Source organism: Elephas maximus, chromosome 25 (assembly GCF_024166365.1).
Source record: "Elephas maximus indicus isolate mEleMax1 chromosome 25, mEleMax1 primary haplotype, whole genome shotgun sequence".
Classification (NCBI taxonomy): Eukaryota; Metazoa; Chordata; class Mammalia; order Proboscidea; family Elephantidae; genus Elephas; species Elephas maximus.
In genome coordinates, this window is record NC_064843.1 from 36,586,541 (window position 1) to 36,606,612 (window position 20,072).

The window sequence follows — 20,072 nt, forward strand, 5'->3', positions numbered from 1 at the left end:
AGCTGTCAAGTCGATTTTGACTCATGGCAACACCCCATGAGTAGAACTCCATAAGGTTTTCCTGACTGTAATCTTTATGAAGTAGTTCACCTGGCCTTTCTTCCAAAGAGCTGCTGGATGGTCTGGAACCGCCAACCTTTAGGTTAGCCACTGATCACAAACCACTTGCCCTAACGACTAATGGGGTCCCTGAGTATTGTAAACAGTCAACATGCTCTCTGTTAGCTGCAAGGTTGGTTCAAGTCCACCCAGAGATGTCTCAGAAGAAGGGCCTAGTGATCTACTTCTGAAACACCAGCGATTGAAAGTCTTAGGGAGTGCAGTTGTACTTTGATACACATGAGGTCGCTATGAGTCGGAATCTACTCCACAGGAACTGGATAGGGCCTGGGGAGAGGGGAAGAGGCGGGTGGCGGTTTAACGGGTATGGGGTTTACTATGAAGTGCTGAAAACGTTCTAGAACTACATAATTCTGATGGCTGCACAACAATGTAAATGTACTAAACGTTACTATTGGCAAGTTTTATACTGTTTGTATTTTACCACAATTAAAAAAAAAAAAAAGGTTTAAAAAAAAGAAGGCTGGTCACAATGACTTCCTCCAAGAAAAGGTTCCAGGACCAAGCTGGAGGCTGGTCCAGGGTCCCCACCCACCTGCTCTGTGAGGTCACAGTGCCAACAGCCCCACACGCCCGAGGCAGATGCCACATGGCACCTTCCAGAGGCGCCTCAGAGGCAGCATCAGCAGCCACTTCTTCCTCACCAACACCCAGAGAACCCCCTCCTCCGTTCCCCAATCCTAGAGAAGGAAATCAATGCCACGGTCCTCAAGGAGCCCCGGGGACCCGGGTGTCTTACCCGAAGACCTGGCCCACGGTGCCAGGGATGCCAGGCCCAGAAGGTGAGGACAGCAGCCCCTCCCATAGCCCAGTCCTTTACAGTCTACAAAATGCTGCCTCTCTCTCCTCTCCTTGGAGGCGAGCAGGCACTATTAGCTGCATTTTACGGATGCAGCGACTGAGGTCACAGAGGTTTGACAGTGACTGTCTCAAAGTCTTCTGGCTAAAAAACAGCAGAGCAGTCACCCTTCTAGCATATGTTTGTTGAGCACCTACTATGTGCTGGGCAGTACTCAGGGCACTGAGACCACAGTGTGCACCACATGGACATGCTCCTTGCCTCATGGAGCTCACAGTCTAGTATCTGTCAGGAGGCCTCTGGTTGCAAGTGACAGAAATTCTAACTTAAAATGATGCCTACCTCTGGGCCCTAAAAAAGGGGTGCATATCCCAAGGAGTATACAAAACAATACACTGAGGTGAGGGAAGACATTATTAGAACTTCAAAGTATGTCTTTCTAGTTCATCCTCTTTTAATGCATATTCCTTGGGAATGTGAAAATAAATTTGTGTATTTGGGAAGGGTAAATAATATATTATCACAGTGGGGCATATATATAATTCTTAATACATAAATGTAAATACATTGGAGGTATAATAGAAATGTTAAGAGACAAAAAAAAAATCATTCTTGGATCAGGTGGACCTTGAGACTATGTTGTCATCTCCTCCCTGGAGGGCAGAGGTAGAGGGGGTCAGAAGCTGGTGAAATGGACACGAAAAGAGAGAGTGGAGGGAGGGAGAGGGTTGTCTCATTAAGGGGAGACCAATTAGGAGTACGTAGCAAGGTGTATATAAGTTTTTGTGTGAGAGACTGACTTGATTCATAAACTTTCACTTAAAGCACAATAAAAATTAAAAAAAAATATCAAACCTGTTGCCATCGAGTCAATTCTGACTCACGGTGACCCTATGGGACACAGTAGAACTGCCCAATAGGGTTTCCAAGGAGCAGCTTGGTGGATTCAAACTGCTGACCTTTTGGTTAGCAGTCGTAGCTCTTAACCACTGTGCCACCAGGGCTCTATTTGGAGACTATTGCCTTAAAAAATAAAGAAAAGTTGTTATCTCACATACCAAGTGCTCCTGAGCTGTGGGTGGCTCCAGAGTACGGGGGTTCTAGAGTTCCACAAAGCCATCCAAGACCCAGTTTCCTACCATCTTCTTGCTCTTTGTGTTGAGCCTCCTCTCATGGCCACAAGAGGGCGACTGCAGTTCCAGGTGTCACATTGAAACATGGCTGCACAGGGTGGAAAGAAAGTGGACATTGCTTCTCGTAGATCTCTTTTAAGCAATGAGAAAAACTTTCCCCAAGTTCCATACTTGGGAGTACTACAATAGTTCAGACCAATCAGAGTTGTCTAAAATTACATAGGGTATAGGAGTGGACAAGGCAACAAAATCAGGCTTCTGCTAACAAGAGGAGATGGTGGCTTTTGGGTGACAAACAGCTGTGACTGTAACAGTAAACCAAGTCAGTTTACTGTGCCCTTTCTTCATAAAAGACCTGGATGGATTTGAGGTCAGCCAGACCTGGGTGTGCCTCAGGTTCTGACCACCCAAAGACTAGTGGTCTTGGGCAAATCTTTCTGCAACTCAGTCTCTCCATCTGAAACATGGGGATACCAACCCACTTGCCACCCACCCCCTGCCGACTTGCCTTGTAACTCTTAAAGTGTGATTGTGAATCTTGTCATCCCCAGGACCACCCAACGAGGCCGAAACACCTGCAGGATAACAGAGGAACCCTTACCAAACACAAGTGAGCAGGGAGAGGGACGGGATAGCTAAGGTCTTGAGAGTCAGGTGGGCAGCCTGGGGTCACTCAACAAAAGAGGGAGTAGAAGGGAAGGGTTGCTTGCACCAAACTCTAGGCTGCACCTCAGGTCTCTGCAAGCACCATGTCCCTGAGGCTTGCAGTGACATGAAAGGCTTTCCGGTTTCCACAGATCCTGACACCTTTCTGTTGCCTGCCCATATCAGTGCCCCGGGCCTGACTCAGTGCATGCTGGGATTTTTATGTAAGTATATTCTGAAGCGCCCCCTTGGCCATTTATATGGGCCTGGAGAGAGGGTCCAACCTCAGGCCAGGCTGGCCTTGATGGGGGGGCGGGGGTAAGGTCTATGCTGGGGTGATAGAGAGAGTTGGGCTCTGAGGGTCTCTCCATCAGAGATGTCATTCCAGCTAGGATTTCTTTGGTGTTTGGAGAGAGGGAGTAGGTGGGAGATTGGCTGATTAGAGGAGGAATTAATTGCCAGCCCTCCTTACTCTGCCTTCAGTCTGGCCATGGGGCCAGGAGGCAAAGGTGAAGGCATGGGAATGATTGGATGCAACTCACTCTCACTTCAGAGGTATGTTCTACTTCCACACTCTCCACCCACCAATCCATTTACTCATCCATTCAGTCATTTATCCAACCATCTACCCTTCTGTTGAAATGTCCATGCATCCAATTAGTTCATCCATCTGTCCACTGGGTCATCCATCAGTTCACTCATACCTTTATCTATTAATACACGCATTCCTCCAGTCATCAACCCATCCTTTCATTTATGCATCCATCCATCCCCTCATTCTCCCATCCTCTCATCCATTCTCTTATTCATTCATCCTTCAAGCCAGTCATCCAGCCATTCTCTCATCCTTTCTGCCATCCATCCATGCATCCTCCCACCTACCCATCCATCCATCTACACCCCATCCATCCATACAGCCAATCTCCCTTCCATTCTTCCATCTATCCAATCTTTCAACAAATAACCCTGAATGCCTACCTTTTCTGACCCCACACTGGGCAATTCTGGGCATCCAGGGATGAGCCAGACAAGAAGCCTACCCTTAAGAAGCTCTTAGTATCGGAGGAAATGGGCATTAGCACAGCCCAGACTTTCCTGCTCCTAAGTCGCTATTAATTATCTATTAACTGCCAGCTGCAGGTATTGCTCACCTATAGGACCTGTGCTGATTGTACACTGGCACTTACCCATAAGTGGAGCAAAGGACTTTCCTGGGCTCAACCAGCAAGTCGGGGAGGGGGGGTGGGGTTCCCACCTCTAGGATCTTCCTCCAAGCCCAGGACAGTTAGCGAGTTCTCGCATGGAGATGAGGATGAGAGAGCTGCTGCTTACCACTCTCCTGTCCCCTCGACAGCCTGGTTGACCTGCCTGGCCTGTTTCCTGAGGACTCGGGCCCAACGAGTGCTGTTCAACACCTGCAGGTAAGCAGGGGCAGGTGAAGGAGGGTGATGGGGGCTGGAAACAGGTAGCTGGTGACCATGGCAGCTCCCTCATTGATTTAGACCTCCCCTTGGCCTTCATCAGGTTCCCCCACCCCAGAACCCATTGTGGCCCCCATTGTTCCAGCTCCTTAGCCTGTAGCTCTCTATAATCCTGCCCCATTCTTTCTCTCCTGCCCTTTGGATACACCATTTGCATTCCCATCCCACACATTTGCACACACTGTTCTTCTTGCCTGGAATTCCCCTCCCATTCTTTCTCTTTATCATTCCTGCTTATGTAAATCCCTCTGAATTCCTGCAGAGTTGTCCACCTCATTTATTCATTTAAAGTTTAAATTTTAACCATTTCCTGAATGCTTATCCCATGGCCCTCACCACTCATAAACTCCCAGCCGGGTGAGAGAGGCAGATGCCGAAACTTCACAGTGCCAATCCGGGAGTGCGAGGAGGAAGGGGCGTTTGAGCTGACCCCTAAAAGATGAGTTCACCAGGGAGAAAAGAAGGAAAGGGACAAATAGCTCATCAATGGAGAAGGTGTGAGAAGGAGAACGGTGAACACCATGAGTTGATCTCTGATGGCCTAAAATGCTAGAGTATGAGCTTTCTTTCCTCTGGGGCACTGGGGAGCCACAGAAGGTGTCACTGCCCAGAAAGATACCTGCTTTTCAGGGTGGAAAAGGGGCGAGGGCCAGGCCATGACTTGTCCACCTGTGCAAACCCCTGCATCCCCCTGACCAATGCTTCTCTGCCTTCCAGATGCAAGCTGTTCTTCCAGAAGCTCCTTGAGAAAACAGGCATTCTGGTCCTCTGTATGTTCGGTGCGTCCCCAGGGCTTGCCCAGGCCCAGGTCAAGGACTGAGGGGGGTGCCCTTGGGTTGGGCCCAGTCCATGGAGGGCTCTAGCACTAACTAGTTATGTGACACTGGGCAATACACTGCTCCTCTATGAGCCTTAGTTTCCCCATCTGTCTAATGGGTGTTGCTCTGCAGATTAAGTGAGATGATAACCAAGAACATTTTTTGAAAACTAAAAAGTGTTTGGAAAACTGTAGAGCTCTCCCCAAACAAAAAAAAACAAAACCCATTGCTGTCGAGTCGATTCAGACTCATAGCAACCCACAGGATTTCCAAGGAGCAGCTGGTGGATTGGAACTGCCGACATTTTGGTTAGCAGCCGAGCTCCTAACCACTGCACCACCAGGGCTCCCTTCCCAAATTATGTTATAATAATTATTATCCTCACTTTCTGGCATCTTTCCAGACACCACCACCACCCTCCACCTCACAGCTTTGCTATTTCAAGCAAAGGAATCTCCTTCCGCCTCCTTTCAAATTTCCTGGCCTTGGGTTGGGGGTGGGGAGGCGATCTGCTCCGTATAGGATAATGAACAGTGAGTCCCAGAAAACGTTTCTGCTTTAACTCAACAAATAGATTTTTTTTTTAACTAACAGCTTTATTGAGACATAATTCACATACCATAAAGTTAACCTTTTTAAAGTGTACAATTCAGTAGTTTTTAGTATATTCACGAGGTGTACATCCATCACCACTGTCAAGTTCCGGAATATTTTCACAGCACCAAAAAAGAAACACCTCCCCCAGCCCCTAGCAACCATTCCCCATTCCCCGCTCCCTTCAGACTTAGGCAACCACTAACCTAATCTCTGTCTCTATCCCGCCTTTTCTGAACATTTCAAAAAATGGAATTAAACGATGTCGTCTTTTATGCCTGACTTCTTTTATTTAGCATAATGTTTTCAAGGTTCATTCATGCCATAACTTGTGTCAGTATTTCATTCCTTTTCGTGGCAAAACCAGCCCATTTTATGGATATACCGCTTTTTGTTAATTCATTCATCAGTTGGTAGATATTTGGGTTGTTCCCACTTTTTGGTTATTATGAATAATACTGCTATGCATTTTTCGTGTAAGTTTTTGTGTGGAAATACATTTTCAGTTCTCTTGGATACATAACTAGGAGCAAAATTGCTGGGTCACATGGTAATTCTGTTTAACTATTTGAGGAATTGCCAATTTTTACATTCCCACCAGCAATGTAAGAAGGTTCCAGTTTCTCCACATCCTCATCAACATTTGTTAGTATCTTTGCTATTACAACCATTCTAACAGGTGTGAAGTAATATCTCATTGTGGTTTTTATTCACATTTCCCTAATGTCTAATGATGCTCAGCATCTTTTTGTGTGCTTAGTGGCCATCTTTGGAGAAAGCTCTATTCAGATCCTTTTCCCAATTTTAATTGGGTTATATTTCTTTTTATTATTGACTTGTAAGAGTTCTTTATTCTGCATGCAAATTCCTTATCAGAGATATGATTTGCCAATATTTTCTCCCATTCTATGGATTATCTTTTTACCTTCTTGACTGTGTCCTTTAAAGCACAAAAGTTTTTAATTTTGATACAATTCACTTTATTTTTTTTTTTAATTGATTGTGTTTATCTGAAAAAGCCATTGCCTAGCCCAAGGTCACAAAGATTTAGCCTTATGTTTTCTTCTACAGTTTTATAGTTTTAGCTCTTACATTTAGGTTTATGATCAATTGTGGGTTAATTTTTGTGCATGGTGTGAGGTAGGGTCCAAGTCACTCTTTTGCATGTTGGTATCCAGTTGTCCCAGCACTATTTATTGGAAAGACTATTCTTTCCCACATTGAATTGCTTTGGCACACTTGTCAAAAATCAATTGACCGTAGATGTTTCAGTTTATTTCTGGACTTTCAGTTCTATTCCATTCATCTACCTGTCTATCTTTATGCTGGTACCACTGTTTCAATTACTATAGCTTTGTAGTAAGTTTTGAAATTGGAAGTATGAGTCCTCCAAATTTCTTTTCCAAGATTGTTTTACCTAGTCTGGGTCCCTTGCATTCCCATATAAGTTTTGCTGTCAATTTCTGCAAAGAAGACAACTAAGATTTTTTATAGGAATTGCATTGAACCTGTAGACCAATTTGGAAAACTTGGCCATCGGAACAATATTGAGTCTTCCAACCCATAAACATGGAATGTCCATCTATTGTTGATAGTTATCTGTATTTCTTCATTAATTTCTTTCAGTGATGTTTGTAGTTTTCAGAGTACAAGTTTCTTACCTTTTTGTTAAATTTACTCTAAGTATTTTTTGATGCTATAAGTAAACTAAATTTTTTTATTTCATTTTCAGATTGATTATTGCTAGCGTACAGAATACAGTTGATTTTTGTATATTGATCTTGTTTACGGCAACCTTGTTGAACTCATTTATTCTAATTGTTGAGGCTTTGTATGTGTATGTATATATATATACATACGCCTTAGAATTATAAATACAACATCATGTTATCTGCAAGTAAAGACAGTTTTACTCCTTCCTGTCCAATCTGGGTGCATTTATTTCTTTTTCCTGACTAACCAACCTGGCTAGGACCTCCAGAAGGAGTCCTGGTAGTATGAAGGTTAAGTGCTCGGCTGCTAACTGAAAGGTTGATGGCTCATACTCACCCAGATGCTCCACGAGAGAAAGACCTGGTGATCTGTTCCCATAAAGGTTAAAGCCTAGAAAACCCTATGGGCAGTTCTGCTCTGTCACATGGGGTCACCATGAGTCGAAACTGACTTGACAGCACCTAACAACAACAACAACAGGACTTTCAGTACATTATATAGAAAATGATAAAAGCAGACATCTTTGTCTTGTTCTTGATCTTTGGAGAAAGGATTCAATCTTTCACCATTAAGTATGATGTTGGTTATAGGTTTTTTTGTAGATGACCTTTATCAGGTTGAAGAAATTCCCTTCTATTTCTACTTTGTTTAGTGTTTTTATCATAAACAACAAATAAGTTTTAAAAGGTTTTAAACAGTGGCTCAAATGGTGGAATCTCAGCCACCACAGAGGTCATGAAATGCAAGGAGACACGGTTGGGATAGGATGGGGGATGAGGAGAGATATTCATAGCTTGGTTAATGTGAGACAGACACTTTACATACATGATTCCATTCAATAACGAAGTGGATATTACTGTTATTACCATTTTACAAACGTGGGAACTGAGATACAGGGAAATTAAGTAAATTCCCAAAAGATGCGCAATACTAGTAAGCGGCAAAGCTGGGATTTGAACTCAAACGTCTTAACTCCAGGGCCTAGGCTCTTAACTTTCCATGCTAAATAGCTCATTCTCATCCTCATGGCCCCACAGGATTCTGGGTGTGTTCTATGCACTTACCGTCAAAAATGGAAGTCTGGCAGGTGAGTGTTCAAGCCCCACCACTAACTGGTTCCACCCCAACCAGCCAATGTCACGTCCATGGCTCCCCTCGTTCTTACCACATCTGAACTCCGCTCTAAACCTCCACCTTTGACATGTCGCGCACCTTGGAGCCCCATCTTTTCTGCCAAAAACTGAATTTCAAGGACAAGATGCAATAATATTCCTTTCTCCTGTCACCCACCCCCAGAGCTGACCCATTTCTCCTTTCCAAAGTCCCTCACCTAATGTGGGATGTTGAGGACAGGGCAAATATTTCTCTCTTTGCTCAAGGTAGTTTGTTTTTGTGCTCAAACAAGATGGAACCATGTGCTCTGTGGTTTCTAAAGAGAAAGGAGGAGGAAATCAGTGGCCAGAGTTCCCTGTCTGAGGACAGCAAAATGTCTTAGAAGATCTATAGGGAGAGACAATCTGAGGGGCCTGTCCCTCCCTCTCCTTTTCTCCACCTGATGAATTCCTTCACATCTTTCAAGGTCCAGCTAAAATGTCACCTCCTCCAGCAGCACCCAGGTAGAAGTGGTCACATTCCCCTCACTCCTACCACAATTTTCTGTAATCACACATGCTATTTTCTGTGATGATGGTTGTCCCCAACTAGACTGGCAGTTCCTTGAAGGCAGGAGCCAAGTCTGATTTGTCCCAGGAAAGTTCAACTTAGGGCCAGGCACAGGGTTTTCATTAATTAATGTCTGGTGACTATGGCCAGATGGGAGTGTGAATGTAGGGAGAATAGGTGGGTGGATAAATGGATGGATTGATGGATGGATGGTTGAATGGGAGAGGGGATGTGATGGATGGAGGGATATAGAGGAAATGGATGGGAGCGTTGATGAATAGATGAATGAGAGTGAATTGATGAGAAAGTGAATGAAAGAGAGGGTGCTTAGATGATGAGAGAATGGATGGATGGTGAAGGATGAATAGATGGTAGGATAGATGGATGGGAGAGGGTGTATGCCTGGATGGATGGATGGACAGATGGAGAAATGGATGAGGGTGGATGGATGATAGGATAAATGTATGGATGGATGGGGGAGAGTGGATGGATGGATAAGGGGGGTAAATTTGAATTTCGATGGATGAATAGGTAGATGGATGGATGAAAGGATGGGTAGATGGATGGGTGGATGGATGGATGGATGCATATATGGGAGAGTATATGGGACGTTAATGGTTGGATGGATTCATGGCTGTGGGAGAATGGTTGGTTGAAGCTCCATTGGGCCCAGATTAGGCCATCTGAAAAGAGATCTCTTGCTTTCCTCAACACCCCACTAGGATGACAATCCAAATGGTCCACTACAGAGCTTGAGGTAAGAGGAACCTGCTGAGTGGTCTCATTACCATCCAAAAACCAGAGTTAGAGTAAGGATCTGGGATGTATTAGCCAAGAATATGGGTTCTACAGCCAGATAAACCCAATTCAAATCCCAGCTCCACAATTTCTACCTGGCTAATCTTTTTTTTTTTTTTTTTAATCTTATGCAATTCACTTCACCTTTCTGGGTCTTACCAAAAAAATGCTCATTGCAGTCGAGTCGATTCCAACTTGTGGAGACCCTATAGGACAGAGTAGAACTGCCCCATACGGTTTCCCAGGAGTGCCTGGTGGATTTGAACTGCCAACCTTTTGGTTAGCAGCCATAGCTCTTAACCATTATGCCACCAGGGTTTCCTCTGGGCCTTAGACTCCTCATTTATGAGATGGGGCATTACTCTCACCTTTCTCTGAGTAATTATGGGCATTAAAGAAGATGTAAAATGTTTCAGTAATTCCTAGCCCATAGTCAATGCTCAGCAATGCTCAACCAACAACACACCACCTGGTGGCAGAATCCTTAATTGCAGACAGAATACTCAGGAATATTTGGAAGGATTGAGCTGGCCTTAAAGACGTTCGAGGCGCGAGGAAGACCATGAACAATGTTTTGAAGATAAAAATCTGCTGGGTGGGTCTAGGGATGAACCCAAACAGTGACAGAATATAATGTTAGTTCTTGAAGAGCTGACTGGCAAAAGGAGAAGCCAAAGGTGACAATAAAAGCATCACAACTCATTCAGTCCGTGTTCTCACTCCTTCCTGGGAAGGATATACCAGGAGAAAGTGCGACATCACACTGGGGAAATCAAGGACCTCCGAGGTAGCATGAACCAGCTCATTGCCAAGCTCCAGGAGGTGGAAGCCATGTCAGACGAGGTAAGATAATGGCCTTTTTTGCCCCCCCCCCAGCACCTAACTTCTCCCTTTGTTTGAGTCCCTGTTTCCAATATCCAAAGTTATTTTTTTTCTTGATTTCTCCCTCATTTTCGTGAAGCGCATCCCCCCAATAACTTCCCGGAAAAGAGTTAAAGAGAAGGTACATTTATTTTTTTATAACTCGCATGCTTGAAACACCTTCATTCTACCTTTGCACTTGGTTGATAGATATTTTGACTGGGTTTTTTTTTTTATAGAATTCTAGGTAGGAAATAGTTTTCTCGCAGAATTTTTAAAGAAGTGCACCATTGTATTCAAGTTTCTACTGTTGCTGTTTAGAATTCAGATGTCACTCATTATTGGTCCTTTGAGTATGGTCTATTTTTTTTTTCATCCCTGGAAGCTTGTAGAAAATAATTTTTGTCTCCAATGTTCTATATTTAACCTGTTTTAGGGGTTTAATGCTTATTGCATCCATGTGTTGATGTCTTTCAATTGTTTTGGAAATTTCACAGCTATTATCTCTTAATATATTGCTTCTTTCCATTATCTCTCTCCTCTCCCTCTGGGACTCCAATTACCTGTATATTAGAGCTTTTGTGTATGTTCCACGTGATTTCTATGCTATTATCTGTGAGTTGTTGTTGTTGTTGTTTGTTTTCTCTATGTGCTTAAGTTTTGGTATTTTCTATTGACCTTTCTTCAGGTTCACTAATAATTCTCTATTCTGCTCTGTCCAATCTGCTATTCAACACATCCATTTAGTTCTTAATTTCAGATATTACATTGTTTAGTTCCAGAATATACAGATGATTCTTTTCCATAGATTTTAGATATATGGTAAAATTACATCATTTAATTTGTTGTCAATATTTTTCTTATTTTATTTAACACATTAATCTTAGTTATTTTAAGGTCCATTTCTGACAACTCCAATATCTGGATCATCTACGGACTTCTATTGTCTGTCTTTCACTTAGTTATAAATCATATTATCTTGCTTCTTTATGTCTAGTAATTTTTTAGTGTTTGTTTTTGAGGCAGATCAGTTAGGACTACTGCCCAAAGCACCTATATGTGGCCTCCCCACGTGGCCTGGGCTTCCTCACAACATGGTAGCCAAGTTCCAAGAGTGAATGCCTCAAGAGAACCTGGCAGCACTGCATCACATTTTATGACTTAGCTTCAGAAGTTACATCACATCACTTCCACCATAGTCACAGGTTCAACCGGACTGAGGGGGCGGGCACTTAGACCCCACTGTTCATTGGGAAGAGTGTCAAAGTCACATTGAAAGAAGAGCATGAGGAATGGAAGATCTTGCTGTGTCCATTTTGGGACAATACAATCTTGTCACAGCCGTGAAGAGCCTAATAAAAATCATAGCTGGCATTTATTGCTTCCGTAAAGTTTACAGCTTTGGAAACCCTATGGGGCAGTTCTGCTCAGTCCTGTAGGGTCACTATGAGTTGGAATCAACTCCACATCAACAGATAATGAGTACAGTATTTATTGAGTGCCTACTATGTACAGGCACTGTACTAAGGACTTTGCAGTTTTTATCTTGCAGTAGAGTGTAGTGGTTAAGAGCCTGAACTCTGGAACAAAACTGCCTGGCTCTGTCTCTTTTCAGCTGTGTGGCCTTGGACAAGTTACCTCTTCATGCCTTATCATATTTTAAATGAAGATAATGATATTATCTACCTCCCAGAATTGCTGTTTGGGAATAAGAGTGAGCATACTTGAATCTGATGATACTCCTGGCACATAGTACAGGCTTCATAAGCCCTATTTCTAATCTTCACAGCAGCCCTGGGAGGTAGAAATTATTATGATCCCCATTTTACAGATAAGAAAATCAAGACTCAGAGGGGGCAGTAACTTGCCCAAGGCCCCATAGCAGTAAAGGTCTGTGTGACTCCAGAGCCTGTGATACCTTTTGATGGTGGAGGTAAATGTAAACCTGGTGGGTAGCGAAAATGGAGAGTCAATGGCTTGGGCTTCCTCCAGTACAGCGACTGTGTAGTCTCTGTGTGAACCAGCTCATGGGCTTGTACAGGCTGAAGCAAGCATTTAGGGAGGAGAGGTTTTCTTACTAGCCACCTGTCACCTGGTGTGAACATATACATATGGGCCTTAATCTGTAAAAACACACCAGTGTACAGCTTGTGTTTTCTGCCTTCTCAGCAAAGGATGGCCCAGAAAATAATGAAGATGATACAAGGCGATTACATTGAAAAGCCAGACTTTGCTCTCAAGTCTATAGGTAAGTGACCCCTGTCTGCCTGCCTCAAGTTTCCTCAGAAACTCTTCAGAGGGTGGGTTTCATTTCTGGTCTGGTGTTTCTCACATACTCCCTCTGTTGCTGGGAAGTTCATCCTCAGAGTCAACCTCTGCTCCCCATCTGGTTTTCTTGCTAGTTGTCTGTTTTCTCCTATAAGGCCTGGGGGAGGGGGGCAGGAAGCACCAATCGCCAGCCCCTCAACGCTGCCCTTGCCTCTTGGCCCACTTCTTTGCCCACCCACTTTTCTCCAAACCTAGCCTTGCTGTGTGCCAGGCCGTGTGTGCTGGGTGCTGGGGACACAGAGGTAAAGAGGACAGAGCTGTCCTTGCCCTTGGGGATAGAGGAGGCCAACCATTTAAACAAACCAACACAGGCCAAATAACATTGGGAATCAGTGTCAGGAAAATTAAAGCAGGTGGCTGGACTAGACAGGCCCTGGGCAGGAGACATTTGGGTTCAGACCCGATGGGTGAGGAGGGAAAAACGTTCCACACAGAGGGGACAGATGGGAAAGAGGCCTCTGTGAGGCACCGCAGAGAGAATGAGGGGAGACATGGGCGGTGAACTGGGCTACAGGGGCAGTGGAGTGGACCAGGCTGGAGTGAAGGGCACCCCGGCTAGATGGCACCAATGACCCAAGCTCACTCATAAGTGGGGTCAAAGGGCATTAACCCAACCCCTGAGTAACCCCGAGCCTCACTTAACCTCTCAGGGCCATAGTTTCCCCTTCTGAAAAGTGGGCATAATCAGAGCCATAATAACAGGAATGAGGCCATCAGACAGTAAGTGTTTACTCTGCATCAGGCCCTGCTGGAAGAGCATTTTGGTGTGTTAACCCATTTCAACGTCATAACAACCCTGTTACTACTACTATTGTTGGAAATATTATTATTCCCATTTCCCAGAGGAGAACACTAAGGCCCAGAAAGGGTCAGTGATTGGTCCATTGCTTGCTTGGCACATAGTGAGTGCTCCATCTATGGGGCTGTCCTCCACCAGGCAGAAGTTGGAGGCGGGCTGGGGCTGGGAGCTGCTCACCTGAGGACCCCCACCCCCAACATCTCCCATGCAGGGGCCACCATCGACTTTGAGCATACATCAGCCACATATAACCACAACAAGGCTCGCTCCTACTGGAACTGGATCCGACTGTGGAACTATGCACAGCCCCCGGACGTGATCCTCCAGGCAGGGGCAGTGGCAGGAGACAATAGGAGAGGGGCAGGATGCAGGGACGGGGGCAGGGATGTGGTCAGGAGCAGGGTCCAGGGACAGGAGCTGAAAGCAGGGGTTGGGTGGGGAATGGCGGCCAGGGGCCAGGGGCCTGGGGTGGGTTGGGGTGGGGTAGGAGCAAGGAAGCAGGGAGAGGCCAAGGGTGGGGAGCAGAGGGAGGGGGCAATTGACAGGATGGGGGCAGGGACGGGGTGGGAACAGGGCAGGGGCGGTTGCGAGAGGAGAGCCTAGAGTAGGAGCGAGGGAGGGCAGGGACAGTCTGCTTTGGCACTGGTAGGTGCCCCACTATCCAGCCCCTGAAAATAAGGGTTGGGGAACCTTCAGAACCACCCTGGAGGGTGAGCCCTGATATCCCCATTTTTCAGAGCAGGAGACTGAGGCTCAAAGGAGCTGCAGCCACACAGCTGGTCACTGTTAGTGACAGAGCCAGGATTCAAACCTAAGCTTTTCTTTCCTTCGGAATCCTACCTCACAGATGAGGAAACTGAGGCAAGAAAGGGGAAGGGGCTTGCCCAGGTCACAGAGCAAGGACATTCATTCAGCAAACACTACTGAGTGTATCATCCTAGCAGCCCGTTCTGGATGACCCTAAGGCTACAGGTGGCTTGTCTGTGGGCCCCACCCTCTGGGAATGCCAAGATCACAGCAGTCTTGGTCAGGGGCTGGAGCAGCAGACTTGTCGGCAGGGTCTGAAAGTCTTCCTGATGGAGGTGGCCAAAGATAGCAGGAGTTGTCAGGCAGAGAGGAGGAACCACGGGCATGCCGGGCAGAGAAACAGCAGGCAAAGGCTGCATGGCATGGCAGCAAGTATGGCGGTGGTAGAGCCACGACTGGGGCAAAGTGCTGGCTTCAGGCAGGTTTGGAGCCGAGAAAAGGGCCGGCCCAGCAGGACTCTGTCCCTTGGTCCATCTCCACCCTCCAGCCTGACCATGCTCCTTTCAGTCCCCACATTATCAGACCCAACTCAGCACAGGGCCTTACACATGCTGTTCCCTGTTTGGAATACCCTTCCCCGCCCCCCCCCCCCCCACCTTTCCAGCTTTCCCTCGGTCTGGGCTCCTCCAGGAGGACTTCCTTGACACCCACAGGCCCTACACCCCCATCTAGCATCTTCTGTTCCAGGTGAGGACCATCTACGCTCTGTCTCTGTCTCTGAGACCCTCAGAACTGCTGGAAGAACGCTCTTGCTGTGTGATTTCAGCCAAAACTCTTCCCCTCTCCGGGCCTCTGTTTCCTCTTTTGGGGTCAGGGGTTGTAGTGGTTCAAGGCCAGCTCCAGGGTCAAGCTGCCTGGGTTGCACGCCCAGCTCTGCATAGCTCTGGACAAGTCATTTCCCTCCTGTTTCTCAGCTTCCTCATCTGTAAAACAGGGATACAGTGGCACCTACATTCTAGGGTGGTTGTGAGACCATAAAAAGAATGATGGGAGGAATGAATGAATAAGCAAACCAATGAACGAATGGAGGCCAAAGGGGAGAGGCTGGAGGCTGGGAGGCCCGAGCAGGCCCTGCCCTCCCTGCACTGGGCTGGGGAAAGGCTCATCCTTGCCGCAGGCAATCAGAGAAGCTCCCTGGGTGGGGGTAGGGCTGTAGCCAAGCTTCATAGACAGGAAGGATACAGCTCAACCAGGAGAGCCAGGGAGCTCTAAGGGAGCTAGGGTGGGTGAGCCACACTTCCTCGCCCACCCAGTATGGCCCCCACTTGCCCTTGCGCCTGCCCCTTGTAGCCCAACATGACACCTGGCAACTGCTGGGCCTTCACGGGTGACCGCGGCCAAGTGACCATTCGACTGGCCCAGAAGATCTACCTGTCCAACCTCACGCTGCAGCACATCCCCAAGACTATCTCCCTGTCGGGGAGCCTGGACACGGCCCCCAAGGACTTCGTCATCTATGTGAGCACGCCGGCGGGGCGTGAGGCTTCGCTAAAGGCATAGCGTCATCGTGGTGGCATTCCGGGCGGGAGGGTGAACACCATTTCCACAGCTCGCGCAGGCTAGAGGGCGTGGCTGAGGCTTTGTGAAGGCTGGGAATGGCCAGGGTGGGGCCAGATCTCAGCTTCTGAGGATAGGGGATAAACAGCTGCTCAACTTTGACCCAAGTTTTTCAAAGCCAGAAGAGCCTTCAGGTACCATTAAATCCCCATTTTACTGACAAAGAAACTGAAGTCCAGAGACAGGTCAGGGAACGCCCCCAAATCCCACAAGTCAATGCAGAGTTAGAAGTAGATCCTCACCCCTCTGACTCCCAGCCCAGTGCTCTTTCCTATCCATCACTCAGTGCTGCAGTGGTAGGGAGCTCCCCATCTTGGGAGGTGTGCAAGTCTTGACTGGAGAGGGGAGAAAGCCTCTGATGGCCCTGCCTTATCCAGCCCCTTCTCCTTGGTCTCGCTCCACAGGGCATGGAAGGCACCCCCAAGGAGGAAGTGTTTCTGGGTGCGTTCCAGTTCCAGCCAGAAAATATTATTCAGATGTTCCCGCTGCAGGTACCTGGGAAAAGTTGCCCATACTGAGCACCTATTGAATGCACAATATATTTAGGCCTTTACCCAGGGTCCTCACTTCATCCTCCAACAGCTCTGGGAGGGGCATAATCATTATAAACCCACTTGACAGACAGAGAAATTGAGGCTCAGAGAGATGGATTCGGGGTCCAGCGCTAAGAGCAGGACCCCAGGGAGAGCTGTGCAGCCTCTGACAGCCCCCCATTTTCTCTGCTCTGCCCAGGAGCCCACTGACTGCATTCCCTCCCAGGGGCAGCAGATGTTGAGCAGGAGGGGCCCCTCGGAGCTGGGATTGGTGGCTGCAAACTTAGAGTCTCAATACTGGGAGGCTTTATAATCAGCGCCTACTTCAACTGCATTGGCAACCTGTTTCCCCACGTGCCGCCATGGTTTGGACGAAGAGAGTTGGGGATAGAAGTAGGATCAGAGGGGAGGCTGCTGGAATGGCTGGGAGGCTCGATGGAGTGAGTGTCCAGGCTTGGGAGTCAGGCTGACAAATCCTAGCCCAACCACAAATTCTGTGTGATGTTGGGCCATCCCCTTCCTCTCTGGGCCTCAGTCTCCCTTTCTGTAATTCCCTGGGTGGTTGAGAGCATCCAGAGAGATCTCATAGGCCAAGGGCCTCCCTCCTTCCCACTGAGCAGGTCGTATAATAAACACAGGCTTCACCTCCTCCTGAGAGGCAGAAAGGGGAGGTGCTGGTAAGTCTCCTAGACTGAGATCTTGTATCATGCTCACAGCAACCCTGGGAAGCAGATTACCATTCCCATCTCATAAAGGGAGAAACTGAGGCCCAGGAGGGGGCAGTAGTTTGCCCAGGGCCCCACAGCACATCCATGGCAGGGCCCCACTCCTGGGACATTTTACCAACCACAGGACATCTGTTCTTCCAGTCTTGAGACCTTCTATCTCAGCCCCTGAGTATCAACATGCTGTATGGCCTTGGACAGTCGATTTCCCTCTTTGGGCCTCAGTTTCTCACCTGTGAAATGGGAGGGCCCCTCTGGCCAGCAGCCTGTGGGCAAGCAGCCCCAATATCTGGGACTCTCTCTTCCAGAACCAGCCTGCCCGGCCCTTTGGTGCCGTCAAAGTCAAGATCTCCAGCAACTGGGGGAACCCACGCTTCACTTGCCTGTACCGAGTGCGCATCCACGGCTCTGTGGCCCCACCCGGAGATGAACCTGACTAGAGCCCCTGTCCCAGAGAGATTAAAGTTTATTCTTCAACCCCCAGCCTGAGTGTCTTTTGGCCCTGGAGAGTGAGGGTGGGTGAGGCATTCAACATCTGAGGCCACGGCCATCAATGACTGAGCCCGTGCTAGGGGCCTGGGCACCAGCACCACGGCCCCATGGGGCTCCATTTCACAGGTGGGGATAGTGAAGACTCTGAGTGACAAAGTGACTTGCCAGAGCTCATACAGCCAGCACACAGCAGAACCAGGATTCAAACCAGGCCCATTGATACTGTACATGAGATACCTCCCTGGCTTCAAGTTGGGCTCCACCCTTGAGCCATGTGTACCCTTAGGCAACACCTGCCCTTTTGGGGCCTCTGTTTGCCCATCTGTACAATGGGGATTGGACCGTGGCTGCAGTGAGCATCAGATGAGGTGGTGAATGAGAAGCCCCACCTCTGCCCACTGCAGGGTTTCAGCATCATAAGAACAGTGTACTGTGTGACATTAGATGGGAGATATGCCCTCTCTGAACCTCCATTTTTTCAGGTGTAAAAGTTTCTGTTCCCCAAACTTCACATCCTTATTTTATCTGGGTGATCTTTGCCATAGCTGAGTCCCACCTGTTCCAGAATGCTAAAGACGTGCCAGTGTCTACTGCGGCCCTCTGTAAAACGAGGATACCGATCCCCCAGCAAGAAGCTCTCGGCAGCACGCAGGGAACACAGGAGGTGTTGGGGAAATGGTCCCTGAGCTCACTGTCAACCTCAGAGCCCAAGCAGGAGATAGAAGGCCCAACCCTCTGGCAGGGGTGATGCTAACTCTGAGCCAAGGCCCCAGGGCGGGGCAGGGCTGGCCAAAGCAGAATGGGCACAGGGCCTGGAGCCTGCAGGGGATGGACCTCCTAGAGCAGTGGCAGGGAGGTGGAGACGCTGGCGAGGGTCCAGCAGGGCATTAGAAGGGTGGATAAATCGGGAATATGCTTGTCTCCCAGGAAGGCTGGCCGGGCATGCACCCCTGCACAGGCCCCTGTCCTGAGGCAGAACCCGCCCCTCTGGCCATTTACCAGTCCTCCACACCAACCCCCGGGACCCTCCATCAACCGGCCCCAGGGCCCACCCTAACATGTTCTCCACAGTCACCTCACACTCCTGCTCCCCTCCCAGCCCATGCCTGGCCTGGCATTACTTCCATATTTTTATGTGAAGCACGTTGCAGTTGTTGTGTGCCGTCAAGTCGATCCCAACTCACAGCAACCGTATATGACGGGACTGCCCCGTAGGGCTTCCTAGGCCGTAGTCCTTATGGGAGCAGATCACCAGGTCTCCTCCCGCAGCAGAGTCGCTGGTGAGCTCCAAGAACCAACCCATTGGTTAGCAGCTGAGCACTTAACCATTGCACCACCAGGGCTCCTTATGGGAACTGTACTTGCTATTAAAATGCCAACCCATACTGAGGCGGGTATTTGTGAAAAGTGAACCCATGGACACCCTGCCTCCTTCCCCAAGTGCCCCCCCAGTCTCACTCCTCCAACTGTTATATACGTTGCAAGGATTTTCTCCCAGCACCTCATCTTTTAACTTTGTTTAAAGTGTCTTCCGTTAAGCAGATTTTTTGAAAATTTTATGTAGTCAAATCAATCTTTTCCCCTATAACTGTGAAGTTTATGCATTGTTCAGGAAGGACAGCCCAGTCCCGAGTTTAGAGAACATAGTCCTATATCTTCCACTAATTTTATAATATAGATGCCTATATACCAATTGGAGTCCCTGGGTGGTACAAACGGTTAACTCTCATGGCTGCTAACTAAAAGGTTGAAGGTTCAAGTCCACCCAGAGGTGCCTCAGAAGAAAGGCCTAGGGATCTATTTCTGAAAAATCAGCCATTGAAAACCCAGCAGAGCACAGTTCTTCTCTGACACACATGAGATAGCCATGAGTCAGAATCAACTAAACGGCAGCTGTTTTTCGTTTTTTCCCCCACACTAAATATACGTTCTCTTTAATGCATACATATGGAGTCCTTGGGTGGTACAAACAGTTAAGCACTCGACTACTAACCCAAAGGTTGGCAATTCAACTCCACAGAGGTACCTCAGAAGAAAGGCCTGGAGATATATTTCCCAAGGATCACAGCCACTGAAAACCCTTATGGAGTGCGGTTCTTCCCTGAAACACATGGGCTGCCATGAGTCAGAATCGACTCAATGGCAACTGGCTTGTTTTTTTGTTTTTTTCTTTTAATGCACACACAACACACACGCGAGATCTAGAT

General features: G+C 47.6%; 1 protein-coding gene across 1 annotated transcript; it reads left to right on the top strand.

Annotated features, from left to right (window-relative positions):
• Positions 1-816: 816 nt before the first annotated feature.
• Positions 817-17,813, top strand: SUN5 (Sad1 and UNC84 domain containing 5). Its single transcript, XM_049869752.1, has 13 exons — positions 817-902; positions 2,604-2,662; positions 2,850-2,921; positions 4,052-4,118; positions 4,896-4,957; positions 8,341-8,390; positions 9,688-9,722; positions 10,498-10,606; positions 12,794-12,872; positions 13,963-14,078; positions 15,849-16,016; positions 16,520-16,606; positions 17,682-17,813. Exons 1-13 carry the CDS (start codon positions 817-819, stop codon positions 17,811-17,813), a joined length of 1,122 nt encoding a protein of 373 aa, XP_049725709.1.
• The last annotated feature ends 2,259 nt before the right edge of the window (positions 17,814-20,072 follow it).